The sequence below is a fragment of the Macrotis lagotis genome, chromosome 7 (genome assembly GCF_037893015.1).
Source record: "Macrotis lagotis isolate mMagLag1 chromosome 7, bilby.v1.9.chrom.fasta, whole genome shotgun sequence".
In the NCBI taxonomy this organism is placed as follows: domain Eukaryota; kingdom Metazoa; phylum Chordata; class Mammalia; order Peramelemorphia; family Peramelidae; genus Macrotis; species Macrotis lagotis.
In genome coordinates, this window is record NC_133664.1 from 137,618,903 (window position 1) to 137,640,819 (window position 21,917).

The 21,917-nt window shown below is 34.0% G+C and overlaps 1 protein-coding gene across 1 annotated transcript in view; it reads right to left on the minus strand.

The window, feature by feature from the left end:
• CFTR (CF transmembrane conductance regulator) overlaps window positions 1–21,917 on the minus strand; it is a 230,398-nt gene that overhangs the window by 59,326 nt on the left and 149,155 nt on the right. Inside the window, exons 16-20 of the mRNA XM_074193848.1 lie at window positions 17,123–17,160; window positions 16,313–16,545; window positions 12,329–12,408; window positions 2,321–2,471; window positions 543–770 (exon numbers count right to left, since the gene is read on the minus strand). Of these exons, the coding sequence (XP_074049949.1) occupies window positions 543–770; window positions 2,321–2,471; window positions 12,329–12,408; window positions 16,313–16,545; window positions 17,123–17,160 (730 nt within the window). The remainder of the gene's footprint in view (window positions 1–542; window positions 771–2,320; window positions 2,472–12,328; window positions 12,409–16,312; window positions 16,546–17,122; window positions 17,161–21,917) is intronic.

The following is a 21,917-nucleotide window of genomic DNA, read 5'->3' on the forward strand; positions in this document are numbered from 1 at the left end:
CCTAGCCTTACTGAAGAGGCAGGAAATTGTTTGTTAGTAGCTAGGTAGCACAGTGAAAAGAGAATTGGGCCTTGAGTCAGGAAGACCTGAGTTCAAATCCAACCTCATGCTCTTCCTAGCTGTGTGATCCTAAGAAAGTTACATAATTTCTTTTCCCCTCAATTTCCTCAACAATAAAATGGGAATAATAATATCACTTATGAATAAGGGTTGTTATGACAATCAAATAAAATATTGGGTGTCATATAAATATTTATTCCATTCCCTAATTAAAATACTGGATTGTTAATCAAGTAAGTTCTATTATGGTCATTGATGTTACATTATTCTCAATAAATCACTGAATTTCTCTCAGTTTTGTCATCTGCAGAATGGGGAAAACACCAAATGAATTATCTAACTTCCAAAAGTTAGATAAACTACTACAACAGAAATTTGAAAAATAGATAATACATTATGTTTACACAAGAATGCAGCACTTTATAAAAACACAATTCCTTAAGTATAAAGGCTTCAATGACCATCCAGTTATTTTATGGTACCTGTAGTTAAAATGGAGATGAAGGTCACAGCACAGAAGAAGATGACAAAAACAATCTCTATTCTCATTTGGAACCATCGAAGTGTGGACATATACAGGAACCAATTTGCTGTGTGTAAATTCAGAGCTTTATGAAACAAGGTCTCAAAGTATGGTTGACGTCCAAAAGCTCTTAGAGTCCACAGGCCCTTTAAACTTGTAATAAGATGAGTGAAAATTGGAGTCCTGGCTGGAAGTTTTCAAATTAAAAGCAGAGTAAATATTTTAATAAGTTAAAAATAATGATATTTTGCCATAAAAATAAAATAAAAACCAAACAATAACTTAAAACAATTATCAAGTTAGTTAATATCTTTGTTTAAATGAAGATGTAGTCTTCTTCTTGCAACAAGATGATTCATTATTTTTCTTTAATACATTTCACTTCTTAAGAAACCTTTAAGTGTAGTAAGATTTCCCCATCTTTATTTTCATGATGTGGTATACCTCTATTACATGTTGTTATGACCATTGATGAAAATTCAACAGTGATTTTTTGTTTTAGGTTTTTGCAAGGCAAATGGGGTTAAGTAGCTTGCCCAAGGCCACACAGCTAGGTAATTATTAAGTGTCTGAGACAGGATTTGAACCCAGGTACTCCTGACTCCAGGGCCAGTGCTTTATCCACTGCGCCACCTAGCCGCCCTCAACAGTGATTTCAATTGGTTTTATCTAAAACCAATTTTTTTCATGGTTAATAAGTAATAAAGGATGCATCCTGGGACTTACCAAAGTCTTTAAATGAGATATAATACTGAGAAAATCCTGAAAAATCATCTTCCTTAACACTTTGAAAAGTCTGTCTTCTCAGTAATGGGAGTACTTTCTCAAGGGAGACAACAATTATTCATCTACATGCAATTTTTTGCATTCAGTGTAATTCTTGTTCATCTCATAGTCACTGATCTCTGGTTATGGGAATTAGGACTGGAGAGGTAATTGAACTGTTGCTTACAAAATCATTCATGAAACTCATGGGTATAAACACTATTCAGACAGCCCCCTGAATTATCTGGAGGTTCACAAATAAAAGGAGTTGGAAGGTATATGAAAGCACTCTTTGTGGGCAATAAATTGAAGGACCCTTTGCTTTAATTCTTTGCATGCCTAGGAAAATTGTTTCCAATGAGATTTGTTTTCTGCTGTTTTGTTTTTCTTTATTTAAAACTGTGATTTCCCTGGAATAGGGAACTCCAGGTAAGAAAATTCCTTCTACTAGTACAGGTCATTACCCTCTCTTCAATTTACAATCTCACTGAATTGCCTATATCACTAAAGGCTTAATTGACTTGCTCAGGGTCACACAATCAATAGAAGAAAGAAGCAAGGCTTGAACCAAGTCTTCCTGGCTCTAGAGTCAGACCTCTGTTTACTGTATCTGGCTGCCTCTTGACACCCTTATGATAATATTATTTTTGCCATGCTCATATTCTTAATTTTAATAAATAACCCATATTGGTAAAGAAATAAGATGTATTTTTAACTCCAAGTCAAAGAAAGATTTATCATTCTCAAATGCATTCTTGTATGAAGTGATCAAAAGCTGTCCAAATAGGTGGGTTTTTTCCATATAAATTTTACTTTTAAAAGACTTTTTTTCCCATAAGGAAATAATAATAGAATACATAGAGAAAAACAACAGAAGGAAATAAGTAAAAAAAAAATAAACTCAAATAAAAGCTAAAAATAGCTTTTTTTGAAATTCATTTAGAGTAAGAAAATAGTCTTTATTGACCATACCTTCAGACTCCAGTTGTTTTAGTTGCTGGGAGGTTTGGAGGAAATATGCCCTTAGCATAATAAAGGCTATTATCACAGGCACAGTTGCTAGGAAGATATATGGTTGTAAAGCTGATACCACAATGAGAGCTCCAACTACAATCAGTATTAACTGTGGGATAAAAAAAGAAATAAAGCATTGATGAGAATGTTTATTTTTCAGAACGTTGACACAGGAGAGATTAGTGATTCAATTCTCAGGCATTTCATTGTTCTAGTCAGCTTCCTTCTTAACTTAGGAAGATTTCTAACCTGAATGAACTAAGATAAATGTCTCCTTCAACCTCTTTTGGAGTTTTCTTCTCTTAATATTGTCAGGAAAAAGAATATTATGTTGAAGACACTGGTCCTGCCGTCAGAAGATCTGAGTTCAATAAGGGATGAGATCTACCTGTTGCTGTGTTTTATCACTTATTAGCCATGCATTTATCACTTACTAACCATGTTTTCACTGGATTCATTGGATTCTACATTCCATAATGGAATGCATTTATTGGAAGAAGACATACTGAAGCTGAAATTTAAATTCCTTGGCCACATAATGAAAAGATAGTACCCAGTGGATCTACACAACTATCTAAAACTATGAGAAGATCATGCTCTGAATTGTTTCCTCATCTGGGGGCTCCATATATAAATGAAATAATAAATCCAATCCATGGGTTTATGCGTGTGTATTTCAGTTATGTGCGATTTCATTTGTACCTTTCTTGAAAGGCTTAGAAAAAATTTGAGTAAACTAAAGAAACTTGCATGAAAACTAAATCTAGTTCAGGTTATTATTGATAGTTTCAAGATGCTTCTTCCAACATTATTTTTTTTTTTTAGGTTTTTGCTAGGCAATGGGGTTAAGTGGCTTGCCCAAGGCCACACAGCTAGATAATTATTAAGTGTTTGAGACCGGATTTGAAACCAGGTACTCCTGACTCCAGGGCCAGTGCTTTATCCACCGCGCCACCTAGTTGCCCCTTCCAACATTATTTTTAAACAAGCAAAACAAGCAAAATAGAGCAAAACAAAATTCACTTAAAATATGAAGTAACTTTTGTCAAAGAGAATTATAAATTATTCCCATTCTAAAATTTCTGTATTAAACACCATTCCAGACCATTATTCTCATTATTAGTTTCTATTGGTAAGAAGTATTTTATACCACTTACAACAAATATAGAACATGACTCTTTGAGGGTTGTATCACTTAGATCAAAACCCACCTATTTCAATACTAAGAATAATTTTGTGTTTCTGTAGACACACATACAAAAATACAATAATTATTTCTCAGGGTCACTTGTTTTCAGATTCCTTTTTTAAAATTTTTGTCACCATGGGAAATTCCCTCCACAAACACAAGTCATGTAACATTTATTACTTATAGTTTTACAGAACTGCTCAAGGTCCAGAAAATTTTAGTGACTTATCTACAGTTAGTAAACAACAGAGGGAGGATTTGAACCCAGGTATTGCTGACACCAAGTTCAGTACTCTGTTCATTATAGCACTAGTTCAATGTCACCTACTTGTGTGACCTCGGGGAAAGCTACCACTCAAATTAGTATAAAATTAGAAGGTTGGGTTATATCATCCTTGAGACCCCTTCTAACTAGAAAACTATGATCCCATGGTAAATTATTTAGTCCTGAATAGTAGAGGAAATCTACATAGTAGAACAGGACTGAACTTAGAGTATGCATACTTCCACTAACTTTTTGTCTGTCTTTGGGCAAACCAGCATAATTACTCAATAATTCAATTCAATAAACATTTATTAAACATTCAAAAAAGTTCCAACAACTTTATTAGACCCTATAGAATACAAAGATATAAAAAGAGTCAGTCTTGCCCTCAAGGAACTTACAATAAAATAGTAATATGGCACAAACACCAGTATGACATTGGGTAAGTGAAAAAAGTATGAAAAGGATGGAGAGCTCAGTATTAGAGGTCACTATAAAAACTTTAATAAACAAATTTCATGAGGAGAATGATTTTGGAGTAAGATCATAGTAGAATTAATGAAAACTTTATCTGAACTGAACCTTAAAAAAGGGGAATTTTAACAGATGGATATAGATATATAGCCTATCTGTCTGTCTGTCTATCTATCTATCTATCTATCTATCTATCTATCTATCTATCTATCTATCTATTTATCTATCTATAAAATATAAAATAGAGTCATGTAGACATGAGGGTAGACCCATAGAAATGCATAGAGGCAGGAGAATTTACTTTAAGATGAATAAATATTTAATGACTTCTCCCAGTTGGTTAAAATGAAGAATATTTAAAAGGGAGCTATGAAAAATAGGCTGGAAAAGTAAATTTAAATTAGACTATTGAGAGCCTTAAAGAATTATCCAGTGGTGACCAGGAACTACTGAGTTCTTTGAACAAAGTGGGAGAAAATACAAAGAAGGATATGGTCACCAGTGTTAAAGTCTGTAGAAAGTACAAGGAAATTGAGAACTAAGAAAAGGACACTGAATTTGTCAAATAGGTCTTGCATAAACTTGCAAAGAATAGTTTAGATGGAATGGCAAAATTGGAATATTAGTAAGATGAGTAAAATTAAGAAAGAATATTGTACATTTTATACTCACTCAAGACACAGTATATTCTCTGATGTCTTAATTTATTATAATTAACCAAATTAAGGTTAGAAACTTTTTAAATGTTAACAAATGTAATAAATATAGAATGTGGTAAAACAAATAAAACTATAAAGTTTTCCTCACCTTATTCTACATCTACATTGAAGATCTGCACAATTAATTATCAAAAAATGTTTCTTTGCAGAAACAGAATTGTATACATTAACAGCAACATTGTATGATGATCAACTATAATGTTGAGCAGTTGTACAGCAGTATAATTATCAAAACTCATTCTAAAACACTTGTGATGGAAAATACTATCCACATCCAGTTTATCTGCCAAAATGGTTTACTGGGGTGTGGCCACCACACAAGCTATATATAGTCTCTTGGAGTCTCATGAGAGAAAGAACCATGGAGTCTGAATGCAAACCAAAGCATACTATTTTCCATTTTAAAAATTTGTTTTATGCTTTTCAGGGCTTTTTTGACCCTCTTATGGTTTTTGTATTCCTCTTTGTTTTGATTCTTCTTTCACAACATGATTAATATGGAAATATGTTTATCATTGTTATACATGTATAATCTATATCAGATTACTCCCTATCAAGGGGAGGGAAAAAAGTAAGAAAAATGTGGAACTCAAAATCTTACAAAAAATGAATGTTGAAAACTATCTTTGTATGTTGTTGGAATAATAAACAAATATTTTTTTTAAAAAAGATGTTTCTTCAACTAACTCATCCTCAGACTAATCTCACATGCCTGTGTCTACTTGCATCATTCAAGCAACCTTTGCAAATAGGTAATGTTGGTATAATCAGAAGAATATGATCCCAGGTGTCAGAAAATCTAGATTATTATCTCACTGGATGAGCTTGAAAAAGGGACAGTACTTCTCAAGGTCCCAATTTCCTAATTTGTACATTAATTAGACCACTTCCCATCCCATACTCTATGATCAAATCAAAGTCTCCTTCTCTCTGTTTCTCCAATCTCTCAACTCCTTGCCTTTGCATTGGTGGTTCCCACACCTAAAATGCATCCTCTTCTCACTTCCACTTCAAAGAACTCTTTGCTTCCTTCAAGACCTCATTCAAATGCCTTCTAAAAACAAGGTTTTCCTGTTTCTTTTGTTCTTTCCTCCAACTACTCACACCCTTTCTACCTACCTTATAATTATTTAGTATAAATTTGTGCCACATATACTTAGACGCATGAATTGTCTCCCTCAATAAAATGGAGACTTTTTGAAAGAAGAAAATTGTTTTATTTCTAATTTTTCATGCCTGGGTTGTATAATGCAGCATATGATGTTGTGCAGTTATTTCAGTCATATTTCAACTCTGTTTTTTTGTGTTTATTTTGCTCTGTTGGTTTTTTTTTTTAAGATTCTGGGGTTTAGTAAGTATCTGAGGTCAAATTTGAACTCAGGTTCTCCTGACTCAAGGGCTGGTGCTCTATCCACTGCTGCCCCCATGTCCAACTCTTTGTGATCCTATTTAGGTTTTTTGGAATTTTTTTGGCAAAGATACTGAAATGGTCCTTCTCCACCTCATTTTACAAATAAGGAAACTGAGGCAAACAAGGTTAAGTGATTTGCCCAGGATTACAAAGCTAATAAGCATCTAGGCTAGATTTGACTTCAAGGTACTCCATCCACTACACCAACAGTGTATAATAGTTGACTCTTATTTATCCTTGTTTTTTGTTTGGGTTTTTTTTTGCAAGGCAATGGGGTTAAGTGGCTTGCCCAAGGCCACACAGGTAGGTAATTATTAAGTGTCTGAGACCGGATTTGAACCCAGGTACTCCTGACTCCAGGGCTGCTGCTTTATCCACTGCGCCACTTAGCTGCCCCTATCCTTGGTTTTCAAAGAGGACCAGTGACATCAGTGGTGATGTACTGACTTGCATATAAATTGGATATAAGTCCTCAGCCTCATACCTTAGTTCCTGAGTCATTGAAGTCTAGTGGCAAGACAAAAGTCAGGGCAACTATCAATGACCCAGGATGCCAGATACCTGTATCTTCAATGTCTGACCAGATCTAAGTATGCCACATCACCTGCTTCAATTGCCTTCATGCTACTAGAACAAACTCATTCACTCATTGCACCAGAGAAAGTCTTCACATGGCTTCGACAGACATCCCCTAACTGACCCACAGGTTTGAGGTCTCAACTGAGGTTACTCTCAACTTGGTAGCAGATACTCTTAATCTAAGCATAGCTTATCTGCCAAAATGGTTTACTGGGGTGTGGCCACCACACAAGCTATATACAGTCTCTTGGGGGCTCAGGTAAGAATTGGATAATCAGGGAGACACCAAAAGTGAATGAGCAGCCTTGAAAATGACTTGAAAAGTCCTTGCAAGAGCTCTAGTTCTTCTGCATACCCTATCCACTATATTTGCTAGCTGATGATCAGACATTTACTCAGTAGATATCTGGTTTCTTCTAGATCCAGTTACAAAGTTCTAAGGGAACTTCCCCTCATCATACAATTTCTATGTTCCCAGTGACAATTAGATTCCAAAATTTTAAATTTAAGTTCCTTAATAAGGGAGTAAATGTAGTAATAATGAATCATTATCCTATTTTAACTTAAACCAATTTTCTCTCAAGAAAAATATTATAAAAGGGGAAACCATGGGAAAGGAAAAGAAAGTATAATGTATTAATAATGAATCATTATCCTATTTTAACTTAAACCAATTTTCTCTCAAGAATAATATTATAAAAGGGAGAACCATGGGAAAGTGTAACTTATACATTGAATCAATATATATATATATATATGTTTTAGGAACTTCAAGAAAGTGGAGAAGGTAATCTCTTTAAAGTTCTATTAAAAGCCCACTTAAAAGAAAATCAGTTGTCCAGCAGCCTCTATCATCTAGATTAGAATACTCCAACACCCATACTACAACACTCCTGAGGGTGATCTGAACTAGATTAAAACATGGTTAATGTGGTTTTCTAAGTCAATATGCAACTTTCAAAGATTCTTATAGACAGCCTAATGGTTCCCATTTCTATTTGAGTTTTATACCACTAATCTACAATGCAACCACAAAAACCAAAAAGAGTCTCTGAGCAAGAAAGAAAATAACTATTAAGTTTTGGGGTTCCCCCCTACTTTAGCGGGGGGGGGGGAAATCAACCTATTAAGGGAAATAACTGACTTTTGACTTTGTTGGTATGCCTAGAACCTGACAAATAATTAAGTATTTAATATACACTTGTTAACAGACGGATTACTCTAAAACCCAAATATCTGAAGGATCTGAGATTAAGAGAAAACCACAACAACTCCTAAAACAACTTGAGAAGGACCTCAGAAAAGACAGATCCTCCAGGGACTGAGGTTTGGCCTCAGTGAAATGCAAACACCCTCAGGCAACTCCATTGAGCCAACAGACAGAGGCCTTGGAACAGCCAGAAGCAGATTAGTCCTCTGGAAATTTCACTTGTTGGACTTATATCTCTCTAAAAGGATAGCAGAGGCACTTGGGGAGGGAAGATTTGGGGACCTCTGTTTTTTCCAGATCTCTGGTCTGGGGTGCTGACCCGATGGATCCCTGGCTATGGCTGTCGAGGAACCAACATGCTCAGTGAGTGTGGTACTGCAGGGATCTAGAACATTTTCGAGACACTGAAGACTGGGGCTTAGGGGAGGAAAAAAGGAGTCCCTGAGGTTGAGCCCTGAAACAGAATTCAGAAAATAACAGTAAGGTGGACCTGAAGCCTAGGGTACTATTACCCTCAGCTTGGGATTCAAAGAATAAAACATACTAATACTAAGCTGCTAGAAATAAAATAAGACAAATTAAAAATTAAACAAAAATGAATAAATGAAGGAAAAAGAACCCAACCATTGATACCTACTTGGGTGTAAAAGAAGATCTGGATTCATTTTCAGAGGAAGAAGTTGGGAGGGCAGGAGGACTCTTGGAGAGGTAGATAAAGTAGGGAGTGGAAAGGTGAGGGTAGAAGATAACTTATCAGGATTAGGGCAAAAAGAACAACTGAGAAAGAAAATGAGTAAAAATAAGATGAAGGAAAATTCACAAATAGTAATCATAACTTAGATTGTGATTGGGATATTAATAGAAGCTCTCTTTATGGTAGCAAAGAATTAGAAACTGTTGTGATCCCCATCAATTGGGGAATAGCTAAACAGTTTGCAGTATATAGCTGTGACAGTATACTAAAAAAAATGATGAGCTCAATGATCTTAGAAAACTATGGAAAGACTTGCCCAAAATATGAAGAGCCAAGTGAGCAGAACTAAGAGAACATTCTATACAGTAACAATAATATTTTAAGAATGATTTTGAGTAAGTAATTCATTTTGAGTATTATAAATACTAAATTAACTATAAAGGACATATAAAGAAAGCTACTATCTGCATCCAAAGAAAGAATTGATAAATAGAAATATGTAGAGAATAATGTTATGTATACATATATATCCCTATTTATGTCTAATGGTAGAAATTTCTATATATTTAAGAGGAATAGCAAATTGTATATAATAGATTTGCAATTTAATATACAATCATATTTTTATTATACTATATAATGAAAATGCTTGTTTATTCCATAAATTATTTTTTTTTAAAAGAGACAACCACAGAGCCAAGGGAACATATGATCATTAATCTAGGACTTAAAGGAATCTCAAAGATCATCTAGCCCAGATCCTTCATTTTTTATCTAAGTCATCAACCTTGCTTTTGACTTAGTAGAAAAATTTTAGGAAACTTCCTAAGATGCATAGAGGTTAAAAGATATGCAAAGGTTTACAAAGTCAGTAACTGGCCCAGACTAGTGCTTGAACTCTGTTCTCTTGCTCTCTCGGTATAGCCCTCTATCCACTATACCAAAGTGCCTATATTGACTCAATTTTATGTATAAAATTAAGGTGCCTGCTTTAGATTTGGTTATAGGTTTCTTCTCCCTTCAGTTTTGCCTCATTTAAAATAAATACTTATACAAGATAAGAAAGGATGTCAACCCAGTGATAAGAGCAAGAAGTGAAACCTCACAGCCCATGAAGAGAGAAAAAAGATAAAATGATTAGGAAAGGCATAGTTCCCAGGGATCCTTTAATAAAAGCAGACCTAGACACCTCAGTATTAACCCTGATCTGCCCCTATGCCTAAGAGCATCAGTATAAAGCAAGTGATGTTCATAATGATGTTTCAGTTATAAAAGGTAAATTATGCTCAATATGTTCTGTTTGCTAATACAGGGAAATGTATAATACATTTTAGAAAGATTTTCATCTTTTATTCAAACATTTATGAGAGGCAGCAAGACTCAGTGTATAGCATGTTGAACTTGGAGTCAAGAAGAAAGCTTCTAACTCTTGTTTTTGTGAAAATCACCTCATCTCTGGGTTTCAGGCAACTCTGTAAGATGTATTTACTAAGCTATTGAAGAATTGTGATATCTCAAAGAAGAGCCTACATTATATGTAGGTCTCTGACTTAAACACTAAAAAACAAAACAAAAAAATTCTCCCAGAAGGCAGCACAGTTCTGGTATAAAAGTATAATAGCTCATAGTAAACATGTTTAACAGATGTTTATTGATAGTATAAAATGTAACTAAGACTGCTTACGAATCAGATAATAAGAATCACTAGAAACTAAAATAACACAAGAAAGGGTTCACTCACAAAGGGCACAAGAGCTATTAGATGTGTTCAAAAGTGTTATTTAATCTATAAAAAAAGTTATTTAAAACTAACTTTCCCCATAGAATTTTGAAATCAGTCTTAGACTATTTCAGGAAATGATGAGATAAAGCACAATTAAAAAAAAGATCAAAAAGAGTTGAACTGAATTAATCCGATTGCAACTATGCTTTTGGCTTCCATTTACCATATTCATTCAGGACTGGTCATCTGCAACTCTGGAATGAGGAACAAATTACCAGAACTCTGAGACAGAAATAAATAAATAAATGAATGAATGTAATTTTTAGTGAATTACTGGTCTCAAGGATTTCAACAGCTGCTGTCATGAGTTGCAACTTTAAATTGAGGAAACTATGTCAAACCCAAAACAGTGTCATTCGTTTGGAATGAGAAATTCATTAGATTGTTTTCTTGTTTGGTGTGAGGCAAAAGTGACCTTTTAATTATCTTGCCTCTAACAATGTGATTTCTGTACACATGTGCATGTCATCTGATTTTCTTTCTCCTTTCTAAAAGCATAAGTATGAGTTTCTTCCGTTTTGTTGGTGGGGTTAGAGAATATGGAGGTTGAGGGGGAATATAAATGAGTCAACCCAGGGAGTGATTGTGTCCTACTCCATCTCTTTCCACTGCAGATGATCCCAGTTGTGGAAGTTATGATCTTAGACACTGATGGTGAAATCTAGAAAGTTTTGGTCATATGTGTTCCAGGGCCAAGGTTATCAAATTATGTCATAGTTGACTTTCTGTAGTTTACAGGAATCTAATCCTGTTTCCCAAACAGGATAGGCCTTAGGCAAAATTGTTGGGTAGGCAAACCTAATCTTGGACAACTGCCTACTTCACCACCTAACCCTTCTTCCTTTTCAAATACCTTTCATTCATTTCTATTCCCATTTCTAAATCCCTCAAGAGCAGTCTTCAGGGCACTTTTCTCTTACAAGCATCCATATGACTCCATTTGATCCAGAGGAAAAAATGAGGCTCCTTCACTTAAATCCAATTCACTTGTATGTCATAGTACCACCTCCCTGATGTCATGGTCTCCTTCAAGAATGAAGGACATTACAAGAAACAACAACAACAACAAAAATCACATCTTCAGAGTTAACTAGTTAGTGAATATCTAGGCTGTTAGAAAAAGTCTTAATGTAGAGTTAAGATTTTATAGCTTAAAACTATACTAAAACTTTTGGGACATGTGTATGTTAAGGTGCTACCTCTTTCAAGAAAATTATTTACATTTTAACAGGTCATTTTTCAAGGCATAATGTTTTAACTCCCTTAGAAAATCTCTCATTCTTTGAATTTCATTACCACAGCAAGCCTGGGTTGGAGATATTTCAGGTCAGAGAAGTCTTGCAATGTCCCTCCAAAGTTACATCATAGAGGTGGTTAGCTACATTACACAAGCATATTGCCCACCCTTATCTCTTGATGTAAAAAGTCAGTTTCTCTGACATAGCACTGATTTTTCAATTATATTTTTCTTTCTGTTTCCCCTTTATTATTTTATTTTAAATGTACTCTTTCTTACCAATTCCACATGCAAGGGAAGATACCTCAAACTCTAAAATTAAATATGGACAAAAATGTAATTAAATACTTAAACTTGAGGTTTTCTAAAGACCAAGACAACAAATTCTACTATTATTTTACAAACCTGGATGAAGTCAAATATTGTAAGTGGTAGAAGGTCATCTAGAATTGCTATATCTTTGGAGAAATGGTTCAAAATTCCACCTAAATGTCAAAAGATAGAGAATATCCATTTAGAAATGAGTGGATTCAGAGTCAATTTTTGATCATCTCTAAAACTTAGGGGTAGAAGCAGCATGATTTCAGTTTACTAGAATTCTGAAAATGTTGAGCGTTTACAGTATCTTCTTGTATCTTTAGATATTTAGAGATAACCAATTTCTGTTAAGTTTCAAGGGGAAAATTTCTGACCACAGTAGATGTTTTACCTTTGGGCACAGATAACACTCATCAATCTATGTTCATACTCCAATATACATATACATCTTTTTTTTCTGTTTGTTTTTGCAAGGCAATGGGGTTAAATGACTTTCCCAAAGTCACACAGCTAACTAGGTTTTAAGTATCTGGGGTCCAATTTAAACTGGTGCTACCTAACTGCCTGACCCATATACATCTTAGTGTAAGGATAATATACTGAGATTCCCAGCATCTTTTTAATATAATGAAATAAAAGGCTAAGTATTTTAATGGAAATTCTCCATAGCTTTGCTAAATTGTTGGGTTTTTTATTAACAAAGCAATGAGTTTAAGTGACTTGCCCAAGGTCACACAGCTAGGTAATTATTAATTATCTGTGGTCACATTTGAACTCAGTTCCTCCTGAATCCAGGGCCAGTGCTCTATCTACTGTGCCAACTAGCTTCCCCCTTTTGCTAAGTTGTTAAGAAAAATATACACACATACATATTATATACAATACCTAGAAACTCTGTCATCTTCCTTATCTATAAAATGAGGATAATAATGCCTATAAATGCCTATAGTTCTATCCCACTGGATTGTTTTGAGTATCAAATAAGATTATATATTTATATTTATATCTATATATAAAATGATATTTATATTGCTAAGCACAATAAAGATATAGATATATATTGTACTTAGCAATATAAATATCATTTTTTTCTTCATAATACCAAAAATCAAAGTCCATTACACAAATTATTCTATATTGCCCCTAGGCAGCAAAAAATAAAGTAGGACTAAGTTAAAAGAGAGAATGTATTCTTCAAAATCCCAGAAAATTCTCAAAACAGGTCAATTTAGGTAGCTATATTTAATATGACATAAGTCCATGGGTATGCTGGAGTTATCTCAATAAGATTTGTGAGAGCTGACTTGAATCTTCAGTGTTTGCATTTATACCTCAGAAATTGGTAAATATTATAAATAAGAATTTGATTTGTGGTTTTGTTAATTGTCTAGATTCAAGAAAGTGATGGAAAAAATGTTAATATAGCAGATTAAAATTTAAAGTGTCTGAGTACATTTTTTTCAGAGAGCTGATTATTAAACATTAATTAACATTCCTGCCTAAGTTTCTGTACCAACATAAATAAATGCAAATGGATATTCACTTGTTTCCTTTTGCACCTTTTATTTTTTTTTAAGGTTTTTTTTTTTTGCAAGGCAAACGGGGTTAAGTGGCTTTCCCAAGGCCACACAGCTAGGTAATTATTAAGTGTCTGAGGCCAGATTTGAACTCAAGTATTCCTGACTTCAGGGCTTTGCTCTATCCACTGTACCACCTAGCTGCCCCTTTTTGCACCTTTTAAATGATATATTCATAGGCTAACAAAGACCTCCCACCTACTCTTTTGGTGTCTTTATGGACTTCAGGAAGAATGTCATGTATGCCATTTAGTTTAATTATTTTAAGTTAGGCAATAGATACAATATTCTCCACTAATCATGTATTTTGATGTCTGAAAAATTAAGGCCCATTTACTTTGCTCTTTGTAAAGAAAGTGGTAGTTACATTCCTCTCTCTTTTTTTGGTTTTCGTAAGGCAATGGGGTTAGGTGACTTGCCCAAGGTCACACAGCTAGGTAAGTATTATGTGTTTGAGGTTGGATTTGAACTCAGGTCTTCCTGGACTCTAGGGCCAGTGCTCTATCCACTGGGCCACCTAGCTGCCCCCACTTCTCTTATTTTTAACAATCCATATGACTTTCTGTGTGATCTGAGGCAAGTCACTTTCCCTATTTGGGACTCAATTTGCTCAGTAATAAAATTAGGAGACTGGACTAGATAGGCTTCGAAGCCTCTTCCAACTCTTGATCTGGGATCCTAAGTGAAGATTATATAATCAATCACACTTTTGACTTCTATCTGTAAATACGAACAATTTAGCATAAATGACATTTATGTATTTGTTTAAATAAAAAAAGAAATTATAATTTAAACAATCTCTAGATTTTGTGAAAATAAGTAGAAGTAGTGTAAGGAAAAATTATGAATACAGCATATAATCCATCTGAGATGATTGCTTTCTCTCAAAATATCATAATTCCTTAACTCAATGAACTCTGCACATATCACCATACATACATACATATATATATATATATATATATATATATAGTCAAATTCTTATAAATGATTGGAAAATGAGAAAAATAATCATAGACAAGAAAATAAATTCAAAAAAGATGAATTCTATATAATAAAACTAGGAATCAAAACCAAAACTCAGATATAAAATGGAGACTTAATTATAACAGAAAAATTGATAGTTGTCTCAATGGATAAAAAAAATGAATCACAGGGCAGAGAGGTGGCACAGTGAATAGAGCACTGGTCTTGGAGTCGGGAGGTCCTGAGTTCAAATCCAGCCTCAGACACTTAATAATTACCTAGCTGTATGACCTTGGGCAAGTCACTTAACCCCATTGCCTTGCCAAAAAAAAACCCCCTAAAAATGAATCACAAATCATAATATGGTGTAAAAAGCAAATGAGAATCAGACAAGGTGTGTGGGACTGGAGAGGGGGTAGGATTAGGTAACTCAAACATTGTATTTGGAGGTGAAAAGAGAACTAGATTTGGAATCAAAGTATGAGGGGTTAATTCCATCTCTAGCCCCTTCACATTATTTAGTATCTTGGGGAAATATTAAACTCCTATAGGTCTGTTTCTTCATCTGTAAAATGAAGGGAATGTGGTAGATAATGCTAAGGGTTCCTTTCAGATTAAAAAGACAGAATAATTTTTAGTATTTCTAAGATCACTGTGTTCAATTCTCTATAATGTGGAGAGGCTTCAAGAGCAGTCCCACCAACAATTAAAATGTTTTTTTTAAAAAATGACTCATTAGAAACAGTTAATGGGATAGGGAAGACTAAGATATTTATTAGTAGCCTTCAAAGGTATGAGAACTCAGGTAGTTGGTAAGATATAGTGAAAAGTCTGCTATAGTAAAAGTCAGATGATATGATCTCTGCCACATAAACTATGTTACCTTGAGTGAATTATTGGATTTTTCTGACTTTGACTTTCTTCATTTGTTAAATGAAGGAATTGGACTATATGATTTCTAAAATTACTTCTAGCTGCCTAACATTGGACAGATTTTTTCCCTCCTTCTTTATTAAATGAAAGCCATTATTAACTCCCATTTTACAGTTATGGGGGCTGAAGCAAAAAAAAAAATTAAGTAACTTTCCAAGAGTAGCACAGTTAGTAAATGTCTCAGATCAGGATGGAACTCTTCTTCCTTAATTCAAGTTTACTGTTCTCCACTGTACTAGATGCCTCTAACAAAGTTTGTGCAGCTATCTTGATATGGGCAATTTTTGCTATCATGACTTCAATGATAGGATGTTTTAACAAATTGTGGTAACTTAATTGACTGATAAAGATCATGATAGGACCTAATTCGTGAATGTGATAAAAATCTTAATTAACAGACAAACAAATAAAACAAGCTATAAATACTACCTTTGTAAATGTTTGCTATTGATCACTAGGGGAATTGGACAAGAAAAAAATCGGTGTTGTAGTACAAATCCTTCGCAACTGAAAAAAATGCAACTAAGGTCACTTGTCTCTAGGGATCCATAGCTTCATTTCACACAAAGGACAGTACATTCTTCCATGAAAATACCTGCTTTCAAACTGCTGAAGGTTGACATAGGCGCTTTCAAAACAGAGCATAACATTTTGTGATGCAGAATTTTGGAGACTGATATTAGTGTATGCACCAGCGGTAAGCCTCTTATCATTCCTAGGGCAAAAAATGTGTCAGCTACTCCCACGTAAATATAAAATAAATAGTATTTGCTGGTGGTGGTGATAATGACTGCAAAGGTGCTATCGGTCATGTTTGTACTATTTGTCCTGTAAATACAAAAATGAAGTAATTATTCAACAATTAGAGACTCCTCTTTATTTTATTCTTCCCAAAACATAAACAATATTGACTTTGAATTGAATGGATCCCCAAAATCTACATACTATAGAAGGTGAACTACTAACTGAGATTTTCAGAGCTTGGGAAAAATTTATCATACTCTAAGCAAAGCCAGTCTATTTTAAGGTTTGAAAAAAAATTAAAGCATGCAAAGATTTCATGCTTGAAATCTTTGGAAAAAACATGGAAAAAATTCATTTTCTGAATTAGCTCCCAAAGTTGTCATTGAATCTCAAAGAAAAGTAGGTGCAAATCTTTTCTTCAGGCCATTGGCATTCTAGAGAATGGTAGGATATGGATATGATTAAGCCTTTCCTTTCTTAGTAGAACTAAGAGAGACCCAGGCAGAGATAAAATTATAAAATTAGCTAAATCAGTAGAATTTTGAAACATAATTAAAATTTTCCTACCTTCTCACAAAAAAGGAAAAGCTTAACAGTAAAATATTTTTAGATACAAAGATACATCAGAAATATGACAAAACTCACAACATGAGATACTTACTCTTTAAGGAACCAAATCCCAGTCAAAGACGCGGCTACCTGCAACAAGACAAAAAAAAGTTAAATTTGTCCCTTGCCAAAGAGTCTTCTTTTCAATATCTTCTACTCCTTGAAAGCATATGCATTTTTTTTGGCAAGGCAAATGGGGTTAAGTGACTTGCCCAAGGCCACACAGCTAGGTAATTGTTAAGTGTCTGAGGTTGAATTTGAACTCAGGTACTCCTGATTCCAGGGCCCGTGCTCTATCCACTGTGCCACCTAGTTGCCCCTCGAACATGCATTTTTGATTTTGTTCAGTAGCTATAATAATTGTCCCCAGCACCAGTATGTTCAGTGAGAATACATTAAGAGAATAAAATTCATATTATATTAAAATAAAATATCTTGTCATTTTTTCCCTTTAATCAACAAGAAAATTCATTGAATCTCATCAGCAGGGACAGGGTAATAGTGAAAGCAGTTGAGTGGGAAAAATTACTTTTTACTGTTTACATTAATGAGTGCAAAAGTTCATTGATGGTCACAAATAACATTTTCTATAAGAAGCATCAGTTTGCAAAACTGTACATTTTTTCTTAATTTTTTATCTTTACATTACTGTGAATATAATAGAAGTTATATGATCAATTTCATACATAAAGAATAGAAACAAAAGAATAGCATATTATAGACTTTTTTCCAATTTTGTCCATATTACTTTCAAAATCTCTAAAAAATTAAGCTTGACAATGTCAATACTGTGCTGCTTCTGTGTTTCTGATCTTTTTATTCTATTCTATGTATTTTATAAATGGCTTATTCATATTTCTCTTCCTTCTTTTTCTGGAGAGGCACCATGGAGTTTTAAAAAAAGAGAATTTGCAAACCAGTAGGATAATTGCAGAAAACCACTTGCATTTGGGTATTAACCCCTGAGCAAGTTGATGCAGTGGCAGAATACTTCTCACCCTGATTATAGAGAATTACATAAGAATCCTATTTAGTTGCTAAAAGCACCATATATTTCACACAATTGATTCTCGATTCTATTACCTACAAAGTCATTCAATATATAAAGAAGATTAAGATTCATGAAGAGAAATAAATGTTCTATTTGGAGAGAAAGAAACCAAAAAGTTCTTTAAAAATCTATCTAGGATGATTTTGATTACATTAAATTAAAAAGCTTTTGCACAGACAAAACCACTGTAACCAAGATCAAAAGAAATGTAGTAAACTGGGAAACAATCTGTATAGCTAATGTTTCTGACAAAGGACTCATTTCTAAAATATACAGAGAACTGAGTCAAATTTTAAAAAAAGCTATTCCCCAATTGACAAATGGTCAAAGGATATGGAAAGGCAATTTACAGATGAGGAAATCAAAGCAACCCAGTCATATGAAAAATTGCTCTAAACCATTACCTATTAGAGAAATGCAAATTAAAGCTTCTCTGAGGTAACACCTCACACTTCTCAGACTGACCAATATGACCAGAAAGGATAATGTTCATTGTTGGAAGGGTTGTGGGAAATCTGGGACACTATTACATTGTTGGTGAAGTTGTGAACTCATCCAAACTTTCTGGAAAGTGATTTGGAACTATGTCCAAAGAGTAACAAAAATGTGCATACCCTTTGATCCAGCAATACCACTACTGGGTCTATAACCTGAAGAGATGATGAAAAAGGGTGAAAACATCATTTGTACAAAAATATTCATAGCAGCCCTGTTTGTGGTGGCAAAGAATCAGAAATCAAGTAAATGTCCATCAGCTGGGGAATGGCTTAGCAAACTGTGGTATATGTATGTAATGGAACACTATTGTTCTATTAGAAACCAGTAGGGATGGGAATTTAGGGAAGCCTGGAGGGATTTGCATGAACTGATGCTGAGTGAGATGAGTAGAACCAGAAAAACACTGTACATCCTAACAGCAACATGAGGGTGATGTTCAACCTTAATGGATATTCCATCAGTACAACAATCAGGAACAATTTGGGGCTGTCTGCAATGGAGAATACCATCTGTATCCAGAGAAAGAACTGTAGAGTTTGAATAAAGACCAAGATCTATTACCTTTAACTTAGAAAAAAAAACCTGACACCTTATTGTCTAATCTTGCCATCTCTTTTACTTTATATTTCTTCTTTAAGGATATGATTTCTCTCTCATCATATTCAATTTGGATCAATGTATACCATGGAAACAATGTAAAGACTGGTAAATTGCCTTGTGTGGGAGGGTGGGGGGAAGGAAGTAAGATTAGGGGGAAAATTGTAAAACTCAAAATAAATAAAATCTTTAAAATAAAAAATTCTATCGGGGAGGCGGCTAGGTGGCTCAGTGGATACAGTACCTGAGTTCAAATTCGGACTCAGACACTTAATAATTACCTAGTCGTGTGGCCTTGGGCAAGCCACTTAACTCCATTTGCCTTGCAAAAACCTAAAAAAAAAATCTATCTAGGATGATAAAGTACAGTTATGCTGATACAAGAGTCTTGGGGGATTTCTAAATATGAAAAAATTTGTTCAAGGATAGGCCTGGAAAGTAAGTATGAGAATAATATTTGCATTGTCAGCCTTAAAGTTGTTATCAAGAAAGCTCATTATAACATTAATGTAGTATACAAAGATGACCTGTTATCATTTCCATTTTATAGACAAGTGAACTAAGACCTAAGGTAGATAAGGAAAGGTGAAGCTAGGTAATGTAATGAAGTCAGAACAATTATGCAACCAAAACTAAATATTAAATTATTATATATATATATATATATATATATGTATCCTTTTGCCTATATCTTCAGTCTGAAGTTTCCTTCCTAGTTCATGTCTTAATTTCCAGTCTCCTTCTGATATTTCTACCTGGATTTCTTATTATCACTTCAAACACAATATGTCTAAAATCAAACTTCTCATTTTGCTCATCCTTTGCTCAATAGTTCATCCTCCTGATTTTGATACTTCTAGTAATGATACTGCCATTTTCCTGGGAAACTAAGTTCAAAGCCCATTGCTTTCATACCCAACCAGTTAACAAGTTAGATCAATTCTTGTTTTACAATCTATCTTGAAATATATTTCCTTTTCCTCTCCCTTCTACTGCAGTTTAGACCTTTAGTTTTACTTTATAATGTCTAGCCTGTTGCAGTTACTTCCTGTTTCCATTCTCTCTTCCTTACAGTCTTATCCAACCAATGAACACCAAATTTGCCTTCATAAAACACCAATTTGATAATCCTCTGTTGTAGTGCTTTCCATGGCTTTCTATTGCTTAAAGCAGGATGTGGGAATGCTAGCCATAAGAGGTCAATAAAATCAAGTGTTCTGTCACTGCCAAGACAACCACAGTCATAACTCAATTCAATACATCTAGGAGTTTTTTAGGGATGAATTAACTAAATGAGTGACCAAATATAGCAGGCTAATTTTTAATTTTTGACCCTTGGTAGAAAAAAAAAGGTTCCCCTTCATTTCAAACCATTTCCCCACTATTCACATAGTATTCATCCTTTCATTTATTTGTTCATTCATTCAATGTTTATTGAATACATATACTAGAATTTTTTACTCATCATTCCCTCATCATCCCTTATAGTCTCTTCCCTCTATATCTACATCTCTCTGTGCCACTATCACCATGATTATTTCATATCATGCCAGATACCCAGTCACCCAGACACCCAGACATACACACACACACACACACACACACACACACACACACACACACACACACACACACATATTCCTGCCCATTCAAATCTTCCACCTAATAAAATTCCATTCATTTTTATAAATGGTTTTTTACTTTTTTTTTTAAAAAGCTAGTATAAATTTTTATTCCAAACAGAACTGATGGCTCTATCTGGACAATTTCAGTACTTACTCTATATCATTATCCATTCTTTCCCTAAGAACCTGATACTTACACAAGTCATATCCCAAAATAGTCTATGAAATGACTAAAGGGAGGGCTCAGGTCTTTAAATGTTTTTGTACACTTACCCGACAGGTTCCATTTCAGCTGCTTCTTTTAGAATATCATTTGATAATTATTTCTTTAATGAATGACTGCATTAGATGGAAATTTTAAGAGGTTTAACTGCTTTTTTTGAAAAACTAACTTTAGCAAGAAATATTGAGTTACAAATAAAGCAAGTTATAGATTCAATGATTTACTCATAGTCACAGGAGTAGTAAATACAAAAGGTAGCCTTGAATCCAGGTCTCTCAGGCTTCAATACCAGTACTTTATCCACTTATATAGCTTCTGACATTGGAAATACCAGAATTAGAATTTATTCGGAAAAATGTTAAAATCATTCATTTATTTTTCTAGAAATTTCAAGCAATCCAAATAAAATACTAAAAACAAATGCCATCAGAACCAAATTAACTAACTGAAGTGACTGGTTGTTATTTCAACTAGATCACTATTGAAGAAGGATTTCCTAACGATTTCATTGATAACTAAAATGAAAATCCAAGTGAGGTTGTACACCAGTAAAGCAATTATTAGAAAGTCTTCTGATCTTTTATTCTTTAAGTCAGAATACTGGAACAAGGAGAGAATTTAAGAATTACCTAGTCCAGGGCAGCTAGGTGGTATAGTAGATAGAGTACCAGCCCTGGAGTCATGAGGATCTGAGTTCAAATGTGACCTCGGATACTTAATGCTTAGTTCTTGGGTAAGTCACTTAACCCCATTGCCTTAGAAAAACCAATGTTCATAATAATAATAAAAAAAGATTACCTAATCCAACACTCTCATTTCACAGATGAGGAAAGTGACTAGTCATTGATTTGCT